Below are 12500 nucleotides of genomic sequence, written 5' to 3' on the forward strand. Positions count from 1 at the left end.
CATAATGCTAACACCATGATCATTCAAATAAACATGCTCTATAAATACACACAGCCCACCTATCTGACCACTTAACTCGGCAGCCGAATGCTTTCAAGATGTTCAAGTACGCCCTGATGCAGAAAGGGTTGAGAACCACTGATGTAGAGCAACAACTGATGGATAGATACAGATACATGGATAGATCCATAAATGATCAGTGTTCTCTGACTATGACCCTGCAATGTCATATCAATGTCATGTATCATTTGAATGATATGTTATGAGAAAACGTTTATCAGGCTTGTGATACGTGTAACATGCAATGCAAAGCTAAAAGTAACTTCAGACCCGGCAGGCGCCCCCTGAGCCCAGTGTGTATAATGTCCGTCTTTGACCGTGTCCCCCTCGACGCTTCCATGGATGTAAACCCACATACCATCTAATACCCTGTAACAAAGGAGTCATTTTTCATCAGTCCCAACAGGGTCAACAAAACAAGCATATCCTAGGCCAGCATGTGTGGTTTGTGTTGGATGTGTGAGTCTTCTCCATAGCTAACAGGCTATAAAAACACTGCGTGTTGACAGGCAAATAGTGGGATTCGTGGCTGGTAGCCGGATGACCTCATCTTTTGGCGGACGGGACAGGGGGCAGGACCTCTGCTGGTGCTAAATATTTACCCCCTGTTTTGTTTGTCAGTTTTCGAACTCCATTCCATCTATCTGGGTCTGGTTGTGTGTGTTGAGTTCATGCCAGTTAGAGAGAGAGAGTGCATGCGTGCGTGCGTGCATGCGTTCATGCGTGTACAAGTGACAGTATTTGTAGCAGATATACAAGCTCACAGCGTGTCACTTGTTGTGCCGCGCGCAGGTTTTTAACACACACTCTTAATCAAGAACAACACATGGCACCATTGGTAATACATGATCAAATGCATAGAAATAGTCATCTAGGATCATAACTAAACCAAGAACCGAACAGTAGAATATCCAAAGAAAATCTATAATCTGTACAGTACATTGAAATTATAACTATATGTCAATAATGACCTGGCATCTGTCTAAATAACGTACTATCTAAATTACATTTTAACCTTTGCATAAGCCTGCAAGGTGGTCGAGGCTCCTGTGCTACGGCAAGTGCTACGGGCTGAGATTACGGGGGAAGATTGGCAGTGAACCTGCAGTTCTAACTGCAATGGAGAGTTCATTCCATCACCCACTCTCTCGTACCCTTCCTTCTCTCTCACTCACTCACTCACTCACACACACACACACACGCGCACACACCCACACCCACACACACACACACACACACACACACACACACACACACACACACACACACACACACTATGTCCATATTTGGCTATAATATCACTTTGCATTGTTCTCACTCAGGGATCTTGTATATCAGCATAATGACATTAGACACAGCACAAACCGTTGCCAACACCAATTTGCGCAGTGTCCATATTTGGGCATATCTGCCCATCGTGCTGACTGTTAACAGCTGTATGACATCATAATGCACCGCAAAGCGATGTATTGACCAAGCTGTACAGATAACCGGTTATTATTGCATGGGTGAAATAGGCTCTCCTTCCTCCCTTCAGAGACCGACACGACTTGAACTTTATATAGTATAGAGCCTACTGTAGATCTTGATCTATATTTTCTTTGGGATTAAGTTACCCTTGCTAGAGTGACATTTTACAGTTGACATTCTCAAGGTCTGGTTTCCTAGACCTCCTCTATACCTCAGAGCTGGTGTTGTGTGTCTCCACAGAGAGAGACACATGTGTAAGTGGCTGACTGGACATTCCTCCTGTACTGTACTGTATGCGGACGCTTTTATGGGCCCTCTGACACCACCATGGTGTGTGTTGTTTAGCCTTGGGACACCGGAGAGGAGGACGGGGGGCATGAGAAACTGTTGAAAGAGATTTGGAGAGAGAGAGAGAGAGTAAGATACAAGGAGACCACAGGAAGTAGAAAGATATAGGGGGGGGGGGGGGTTGAAAGGGAGCGAGGGAAGGAGAGAAACAAGTGAGAGAGTTGGAGGACACGATGCAATGACACTTCATCCTTGCCCCATTGAAACATACCTCATTCCTGAGCCAGAGTGAGTGTGTTTTTGCAGCTCTGGTGCTCTGGTGTGTGTATAGTGCAAGGAGTTGGGGAGGGGAGGGGGGGGATCTTTAGGAGTACAACACTGGCCCTTGCCACCCTCCATATTCGGATGGCATGTGGTGGATATCATCAACACTTGATGGCGCGTGACCACACTTGCATCATGTTTTGACACCCCCCGGTCTGTCTGGCTGGCTGACTTCAGTGTTTACTTGATGAGCTAACTAGGGTCTAGTTGGCTATAACTGACAGACTTGGTCCTCCTCAGTATAAACGAGGACAGAGGGAAGGACAAGAATGGGAGTGAGAGACATGGCAACACCAGAGCACATATAGGATAAATAGATGATGACATAAAGATGAGAAGTTAAATACAAGAAAAGGGAGAATGTATTTGTGTGTTGAAAGGCAGAGAAAATTCAGGGAAAGAGAGAGGGGTGGGGGGCAGACTGTTCACGGCACAGGACAGAGTAAACGGAGAGGCTGATTTTGTTAAGGCGTTGTTGAAAAGGGAGAAATGAGGACAGAGACCAAAACACTGACTGAGAGACTAAGGAATAATAATAATATGACGACTCTCAGCTGGTAGATAGTGAGTTAGAGAGAGACAGAGACACAGAGAGAGCACTGGTCCCGGCGCAAACACCACCCATCTTCAGTGTTCTGGTACATTTTCTCTCCATCGTCCTGCCCTCCGGTACCTCAGACAGACAGGCCCCCTTGAGGCACCCTTAACCGAGGCGTCTGCGGATATGCCTTCTGCAGCTCGAATCCGCTGCCTCCCCCGGGAGCCACAGAAGATCAGCAGGACTCAGATCATCCTGAGGAGTGAGTAGTGGAGCATGACATCCATGAGTGGACCTAGACAGCCTTGTTTGCGTGGGAGGACATGTGTAGATTCACAAAACGTCTGGTTGCGTGTTTGTGTGTTTATTTATTTATTGTGCGAGTGTGTCTGTTTACCTATTTCTTTCTTTCTAACACTGATCCGTTTCAGCAGCCCTCCTTGGTCTTTTATGCATAATTTTAAGTTAAACTATCACTCTGTATTTTAATGTGTATAATCGTACAACATGGTGGTTACATAATACAGCCTTGTTTGAGGGAGGGCAGAATCCATTCTGCCTTGTTTTGTGCAACCATTTTTGGCCTTCATTAGCTGTGTTGTTTTTAAGTTGCCACATTTTGGCTACAAATCCTTGTATTGGAATTGAAAGAAACAGTATGCTGCATTGTTGCTTTCATTGTCTACTGTCTACTGGCAGCACCATTGTTCACATATTGTTTTAGTTTTGTGTGTGTGTGTTTATTTGATCTTTATTTACTTTCCCCCCCTTGTGATTTGTATGACCCTGAACGGGAGGATGTGGGAGTGTGAGGGGGAATGAAAGCAGGAATATGTTTATCCACTTGTCAGGACTATATTTGGTATGGTGGAAGACATCAATACAAAGACATTTAAAACTACGGTAACCTTCTGTTTTGTGTAACTGAGTTTGTGCCAAGATAAACCTTCGATAATGATTTTTTTAAAGATATTCTCTGGGCTTTTTCTGCCTTTATTGATGGGATGAAAGTAGTCTGACAGGAAATGGGGAGAGAGATGGGGGGGGAAGACACGCGGCAAAGGCCGTTGGGATCGGGAGTGGAACCCGCGGCACACCGTCAGGCCGTTGGGATCGGGAGTGGAACCCGCGGCACACCGTCAGGCCGTTGGGATCGGGAGTCGAACCCGCGGCACACCGTCAGGCCGTTGGGATCGGGAGTCGAACCCGCGGCACACCGTCAGGCTGGCTCAGCAGCCTATAGGAGCCCAGACGGTTGAGCTTACTGTCCACCGGGCCAACCTTCGATAATGAATGAAGGAAACATTGGCGTGTTTGTAACCGGTGGGCAGTGTAGTGGACTAGTGATTGATCACGGCTCTCTGTATCTATACTGCTTGTACTGTTAAGAATTTAATCACTAGATGTTTGATTGCGTGCATAATGATGCATCTAATAGACCAGTTGGCTGTGTGTGTGCATGTGTGTGTGTGTGTGTGTGTGTGCCCGCACATTATGCTTTTACATGGGGTGCATACATTGGTTAGACATACTAACAGTCTGACAACACCGTCGCTTCCGACATGCGTGGTCGGTTACAACTAACCCGTGGCTGGGTTAAAACACACGTGTGGCTACTGACATGCGTGGCAGGTTAAAATGAACCCGTGGCAGGTTAAAACTAACCAGTGGCTTCTGTGCGGCTATAGTTTTAGGGTTGTGTTTTGGGTAGGGTGTCAGATTAATGCCGGACTGTTAGTACGTCGGACCAAACACATGCACCCCATCCCTCAAGGCGAGCCACAAGTTCAGGAGGCCTTGATGGAATCTTCCCTCGATTGGCTGCAGCATTCAGTGCTTCTGTAAATTCATTGGTTAAGCAGTCCTGGAAGGTTGTCAAATGCCAACAGTGTTGGAAGGAGCTTTGACCACAGTTGCTATGGTGGCTTGATCTTTAACGAAGAGAAGTCACTTTTCTGTTAGATGTAGTAGTAATGGGTCTGAGAAAGGCACAATGGCGTTTCCTCCTAGTGACGACAAGCCAGCAATGCTCAGCACTTTCAGGAGAAAATAATGACAAAATGCAAGAGCTATAGGTCAAACCTTTTTCCAGATTACTACCCCACAATCTCATCTACCTTCATACATCCTGCTAGTGAAAGGGCATTGGCACAAAAATTGGACTTCATTGGACATTCTGAACTTACAGTTCAACAGACATTATTTCTGATAGCTGACATCATTTACTTCCATGGATGTCATCTTGTGATCAATAATGTGTTATGATGAAAATGTTGGTGAAATGTATCTGAAACTATACACAATGCAATATGCCCCTTCACAGTTATTCATGTGTTTCTTTCTTGTAGTTTCTTGTAGTCATTTGTTGTTATTCAGTGCTGTTTGTGAATGTGAGAGCTGACAGGGAACATTTGTACTGTACATGGCTCCTGCCTCGATCCACGCACCTACACTTCTTCCTCCTCCTTTTTCCACTCATTCCATTGTGGTGGATAATCTCTGAAGGACGTCAGAATGCCCTTTCACTTTTTCTCCTCACAGTCTGTCACTCTGTCTGTCACTTCTTTTTTTCATCACTCACTTCATTACTTACTCAGACACTCCATGTCTTGTCTATATGCCACAGTAAGACCCAGACACAAACAAGTGCGTGTCTGGATCTTACTGTCCTCTCTTGAGGTTGTGATGAGTCATGCAGTAATATACAACACAAGGGAGTGTTATTGGTCTGTAAGATGCTGATATCCAGTAGTAGCATAAAGAACGGTCCAGACAGTGCTGTTTGCTTTCTCTCTAATTTCTTCGCCTACCCTTAGCCTTGCTTTTAGAGGACAGGAATATAAATATTTTTCATTATTTGTTGTTTCAGTATCTGTTTTCTTTTTCTTATTTTTTTTTAGTATTTTCTTTCATTATAGTTTATATTATAATAACGGGATCTGGAATGAGTGTACCATGGAGCCTCCCTTCGAACAGCACTGACAATTCTGTCCTTTCACCTTTTAGACACATTGGCTAAAAGTCTAATCCAGAGGGACTTAAGCATGACTTAACAGGTCTAGTGCCTTGCTCGAGGGCAGTCAGTAGCAGTAGCACACACATGGCTGCAAGCAGAGGGGGGATTGATCCGGGTGGTTTAACATCAAAGTCACAGTGGTTAAGCTGCTTGTCTTCAGGGTCACTTCTGTTGCTTCAAATCCTGCCTGAGGTCTTCCCCCTGCGTTTCTCTGCCATGCACTGTTCCACCTCTCAAGACCAAGGTAGAGTGAACTGTATGGCTTTTTGTTCACTTCAATCACTCACGCACAGTATTAACCTGGACTAATTTGACTAAAACGTAGTCTAATTATTTGGAGTAACTAAAAAAAAAAGTAATTATTTGATTCAATGACGCACACGCACGCACAGTCGCAAACGCATGCAGCATACACACTCCATTGTTAATACTGTTGAGTTGTGATTGAAAATTGTGAGAGATGTAACTATGGCTCTAAGTATAACTACTGCCAGAGAAAATAAAAGAAGGAAAGCTAAACATTTGAGAGTACAGAAATGTTTCAGAGGAGCATTTCTTTGTGTGAGCTATTTCTTTCTCAATGTATTTTTGTCCTGAGACACATACAAGACAAAATGCCACACTGAAATCAGGTTTTCTTGCTCCTGATCCTATTCCGATCATTTGATTTTGAGTATCTGCCGATACCGTTCATGCCATGGATATAATATTGATACTACGGATGTCCAGATTAGGATTTATTTTGCTTGATCATTTGAAAATCACGTGATCGGATCGGGACAACCCTATAATAATTTATATAATCAAGTGTTTTAGAGAAAACAACCCATTTCATTGTCAAAGTATTTGTATACTATGTGCAGTGACAATAAATTGAATCTAATCTAATCTAATAGGAGACTTTTTCAAATATGTTTTTGTCCGAATAATTTCAAAGAGCATGCTAATATTCATTCCGAGGTGAGCGGATCATTTTAGTTCATTTTTGGCACAGCCAACTGGAGCATTTGTCTTGTCTCACCCCCCCCCCCCCCCACTACCTCCTCCATCGCACCCCCAAAATACTCCAATGTTTACCATGAGCCTTATTTGGCCCAGTGGGGTGACGCGTCGGCACCGCCGGTTCATGGCCAAATGATAGGCTAGGCCACTTGTTGCCGGGCAGGAGTGACACTATTCTAAGTGGACAGTGGCGGCTTGCGTCATGTTGTCACTTTATCCCCCGTGGCCTGCAGCTGGTTCCAGGATCGTCTCCTGTCACTCAAAGCTATCTTAAGTAGACCTGTGCACACATGCGCGCGCACGCACACACGCACATATTTCTTGGAGTTAGGTCAAATATCCAGTGTGTCTTGGTGATGGAGAGGGGCAGCTAAGACAGCAGGACAAAGTGCCCGCGGAGGTGTGGGCTGGTGGTCAGGGAGCGGAGTCGTGCTGCCCCCATGCAGGCTCCATTCCAGACTTCCTGTCTCCTATACAACCCTAAAATAACCCCTCTACAGACAGAAGGAAAGACAGATAGACGGACAAGACGGAAAACGTGCATCTTCATACACGTTTTCCGTGATTGATTGACACAAATGAGGAGAGAGATACAACTATTGACGGCGACTGAAAAGGAAGCAGGCGTGCGTGTGCCAAGCAGTCCATTTACGATGGCCATCTCAGGTAATGGTTATCGATAGGGGAGTCTAACTGCACTTCAAAGAACTGCGTTACCCACAGTTCCCCTGGAAAATGATGACATCAGCATGAAACAGGAGGGGGGGGGGGGGGGTGGTGAAAGCAAGCTGGTACGCCCAACTCTATTTGAAATAAAACATTTAGCTCCTATATTCTCATATATCTCTCTAGCGAGCGTGTGTGCAGTATGGCATCTGTACCGTTTACTTTAGATCAGTGTTAATCGTTTTAGTTTCTCGGAGTCAGCGTACAGTAATTGCCAAGGCAGGGATAGTTAATGATGGTCTATACTACATTTTAAAGTGTTTCTAAAAGAAAGTGAGAAATGGAACCACCTCCTAGAATATAAGGCACAGTATTTACTAAACAAAGTGCTCTCTTCCTGGTCTTTCGGCCCAGTGGTTCTGGAAGTTGGGTCCAGGGACACTTTAAGCCAAGGGTTTCCTTCAGGTGGTTAAAAATGGAACCTTACAGGTCTGTAATACTATATACTCTCAGATTTACAGTATGGGGATCCTTGGGCCAATCCTAGCCAATCATATACAGCTGTGGCTATTTTTATTTACCCAGCAACAGTCGGCGGAATCCGTGACATCATACAGTATATGGCACGAGGCTTTAAGCTGTCAGAGATGTAGTTAGTCACCATGGTGGACTTTCTGCCAAGTGTCATAAATCTAGCGGAACGGGACAGTGGTTGACAGTGAGGTTAACTGACAGCATGGAGGCAAGGTTACCATGTCTCCTAAACCTCCTTCACTGGGAAGCCTTTACTGTCGGACCGTCTGTCTAGTCCGTCCGTCTGTCTGTCTGTGTGACAAGGAATGTGGAGTCACTGGAGTGTGATGGTATTTACACCCCTTCCCCATCTGTCTGTCTGTCTGTCAGGCTGGAAATATAACGGATGTGGGCTGAGCTGACAATAGATGATGCTCTCATCTGCTGCTACACACACCTTACCTTGACCTAAAGGGCAGCTCCACACTTCTGTTGACACACTGTAAATAGGTGCCAGGTTTGATGACAGCTTGTTTTTATTCTGACCACAAAGTAGATGAACGGACTGAAAGATATATACTGTATGCCTTCTCCTTGACCCTGTTTACTTCTTTATGTCTCTCAATTTCCACATACCTGATCTCTTCTCTCTCTCTCTCTCTACCCATCTGCCTCTTCTCTCTCTTCTCAGTTAGAGAAGACATAAGAGAACATGCAGTACATTGTTGTGCACAACACATGCAACTGACACACACACACACACACACACACACACACACACACACACACACACACACTCACACTCACACTCACACTCACACTCACACTCTCTCACACACACACACACACACACACACACACTCTCTCTCTCTCTCTCTCTCTCTCTCTCTCTCTCTCTCTCTCTGCTACAGAGGGCAGTGGTGTTCTGTCCTTCTCTGTCTCCAGTGCATGAATAATAGATTGTATCCAGGAAGTACCGACCAGCCTATCAGCAACCACATCCTGTCACACACCACAGCTATCTCTCTCTATATGTCCCTTTCTCCCTCTCTTCTTCTCGTTTCTTTCTCCTCTCCATATCCATCCGTCCAGCACTCATTGTAATTCCCTCGCTCCATCTCACTGTCCCCGCCTCCCTCCTATCGGCATCATTCTCCTTTTATCCATCCTGCCCTCTCTATCCCTCCCTCCCTCCCTCATCATTACACTCACCAGCCGCCTCCCTCCCTCCATCCTCTCCCTCCCTCCCTCCCCTCTATCTCTCCCTCCCACCCTCCCTGCCTCCCCTCTATCCCTCCCTCCCCTCCCTCCCTCCTGCCCTCAGACCTCTTATCTCTCTTACTCTATTTTCCTATCAATTCTTACAATCCCATAATGGGTTGGAAGAGTCTGCAACAAAGGACGACCGCGCCCGGCGTCTCGACCCGCCTTGTGTCTTCATCAGACGGTGTTCAGTGAGGATGTGGACCGACCCGTGGGTTTGGATTACAGAGGAAGAACCAAACAAAGGGAAACGGACGGCTGCGGAGAGGCTCAAATGCACTCTGGAATAGAAACAAACAAACACATCGACTCATTTCAATTCTTTCTTCTTTTGCGGGGTACGACTACAGTATACGTCAAAGAAGCCACATCGGGGAAACGTAATCGGAACTAGATATAAACTTTTAGAGATGGTCCTGTACGCGGCCTCTCAGGAGCGCTCTGCCGGGGTCACGGGGCCGGGAGGGATGGCGAACAGGGGGCCAGTCGGGTCGAGGCCCGTGAACGGTTCTGATGCATCCGCAGAGGGACTGTGGAGCTACGTGTGCTGTCAGAAGAGACCGACACTCTCACAGCCTTCATGTATGTAACTGATGGAGGTGTGGGGGTTGTGGCGGGAGGTGTGTGTGTGTGTGTGTGTGTGTGCGCTCTCATGGTTTATGTGCCTGTATACAATATACATACAGTATATATGTGTAATACAATCTACCATCCTAAGCTGCCTTTGCTTAACCTGCAAAGAAAATGTGTTCCGATGACTTGGGATCGATTCTCTCTTCCTTAATGCGTTCTGAAAATGTGCTCTGATGACTTGGGATCGATTCTCTCTTCCTTAATGCTCGGATCAAGAGGACCTCGTTACACGGGCCAGGATCTGTTAACGAGACACCTAATGTGCATCTTGTCACATTGTTAAACATTCATTTTAGGCATTTCACCGAGAGCGACACGTGGCTTCCTCTCCTTGCTGTGTAGTGAACTATTCTCAGCCGTGAGTGTGCAGCGGCCCTGGGATCAGTTAACGGCTCACTTCCCTGAGGTGTGTTTTAGTACCAGATTTCATGACAGGAGAGCACTAGCAAAATGTACTGTAAATGTAATGGATCCATTTGTAACTTGTACAGATGTAACCGAAGGGACCCTTATGGGACTATTCGGTTACATTTGTATGCTCTCGTTTTACTGTATATACTGTATATATAGCAAGGTGAAAACTACTCCCTTGTGGATTTCTCTCTCACTTTATTCGTCACTCTTTTTGTCTGTCTGTCTGTCTGTCTGTCGTCTGTCTGTCTGTATTTATTGGCCTGCTGGATGCAGGCCAATTCCCAAAGTGCTGTTGTGTGATCTCACTGCTCAATACTGTAGCATTTCCTTCAAACAGGCCATTTCCAGGAAGCACATGATGAGATAGGCCAGTAATGCTAAAAATAAGATATACAGTACACATATGATTGGTACTGTCATATGTGAATAAATCAGTTATTGGTCAGTGTATGTGACTACTAGTAATATATGTGGTATTATAGACCATAGTTAACCAATATTTTACCTTGTATTTAACCATCTTCAAGTTGTTTAAACAGATCTACAAACTCACGACGTGTCACATTGTCACACGTTTTAAGCTTGCCGATCGTCTTCATTGAACATTTTCTGAAGGCTGGTTTCAAAGATGTTAAATAACGGTTTCATATTCATAAGCTTGCCCGGATAATTAAAACATTTTGTTCTGGGTTTTGCTCAGTTTAATATGAATTTGATCTTGGTTGACTTGCTTGTTGACAGTGCAACGATCTGTTCTTAGTCAGGTTTCCTGTAATTGAATCAGAATACATCTACAGTGTACAGCCGACTTGTTGATGCATGATTTAATCGATCTGGGATGCGCTGATAGGATTTGAAGGCAGTTCTCTAAGGTGTGGTCCTGCTTGACTGGGTGTCTGTGTTCCGTCGTTAACTCATGAAACTCATTAGAGCAGACGGTAATATAGTTACAGCTCCTGGCAGAGGAGGGTGGAGAGGAGGGTGGATAAGAGAGGAGAGGAGGGTGGATAGGAGAGGAGAGGAGAGGAGAGGAGGGTGGATAGGAGAGGAGGGTGGAGAGGAGAGGAGGATACAGAGGAGGGATGGATAGAAGAGGAGAGGAGGGTGGAGAGGAGAGGAGAGGAGGGTGCAGAGGAGGGTGGATAGGAGAGGAGAGGAGGGTGGATAGGAGAGGAGAGGAGGGTGGATAGGAGAGGAGGGTATCTGTGTGTTGTTCTAGTCAGCGTTCTTCTAAGTAGGAAATTGGGAAATGCTGGCCTTTTTGTTTTATACTATTACTTTTATACTTCTTTCTTTCTTTCTTTCATATACTGTACAGAAAAAGAGATACTACAGTACTCTCGCTTAAGTTGGCTCTCTGCACTTGGACTGCCTGCATGAATACTTCTTCCACCATTGTCTGGAAACTCCTGCTAGCACTTGCTGCTTGCTGTTATCACTTGAATTCAAGTCGAATTCAAGACAAATTTGTGTTGTTTTTACCGGGTTCAGTAATCAAACAGTGCGACATGAAGTATGGTTTCATCAAGTGTGTCTTTGAAAGAGCCTCCTGTTGACGATCAATCCTCCGTTATATAGCTCTATCTATAGAGCTATATAACGGAGGATTGATTCTGAAGAACCATGAAAGGTCAAGAGGTTTTCAGAACACACACACACACACACACACACACGGCAGTACCTTGTGAACCGTCCATTGATCTACAGCTCTCCCCAGGAGGTTTGCTGTCTGGGAAACGGCATACATGAATATTGGCCCTCAAACACTGTTCCGGTTTACCGACGACACCGGGCAGAGACAATCCTCTCATTCATCCACAGTTTGCTTTCCACTGTAGGGCCAACTAGAGCCTCACAGTATGTGACATAATTAAAGCTTTTCACACTTGCATCGCTAAGCCCTATAGCTGGGCTAGTGTTGCACTGCCCCTAGGCTACCGATAGTCCAGGGCTAGCTTAACTCTGCTTCACGCTCGTATGTGTTGACCCAGTATCAAACAACTGACCTGAACCCCAGGGTTTTAGCGTGCAGGGTTTACCTTACCTAGCCTAACCTGAGGGTGTGGATAGGCCTACCCCATTCAAAGTGTGAAAGCTCAGTTAGGTACAAACAGAGCTGTAAACCCATGGGCTCAACTAGTGTGAAGAGGCCTAAATAAATAAATACTTTTTTGTATTTTTGATAATGGCTGATTTGTTGTGTTAATGAGCTGGGTCTGGCATGCCCTAAACAGAGTCCTACTGATGTGGAAAAGTGGTTAATGTGTGTAACAATGACAGTGACGCATTAATCCTGGCACTAGCACTAGCACT

At 45.4% G+C, this 12500-nt stretch overlaps 1 protein-coding gene across 4 annotated transcripts in view; it reads left to right on the forward strand.

The window, feature by feature from the left end:
* enah (ENAH actin regulator) overlaps positions 1-12500 on the forward strand; it is a 132031-nt gene that overhangs the window by 75052 nt on the left and 44479 nt on the right. Inside the window, exon 1 of one of the 4 annotated variants that reach the window (XM_080790795.1) lies at positions 2646-2942. The exons of the other annotated variants lie outside the window; for them this stretch is intronic. Coding sequence (XP_080646921.1) covers positions 2867-2942 — 76 coding nt within the window. The 5' untranslated portion in view covers positions 2646-2866. Of the gene's footprint in view, positions 1-2645; positions 2943-12500 lie in introns of those variants that run through there. 4 annotated transcript variants of the gene reach the window in all.

This window comes from Protomyctophum bolini (assembly GCF_963924005.1).
Source record: "Protomyctophum bolini genome assembly, chromosome: 19".
NCBI lineage: Eukaryota > Metazoa > Chordata > Actinopteri > Myctophiformes > Myctophidae > Protomyctophum > Protomyctophum bolini.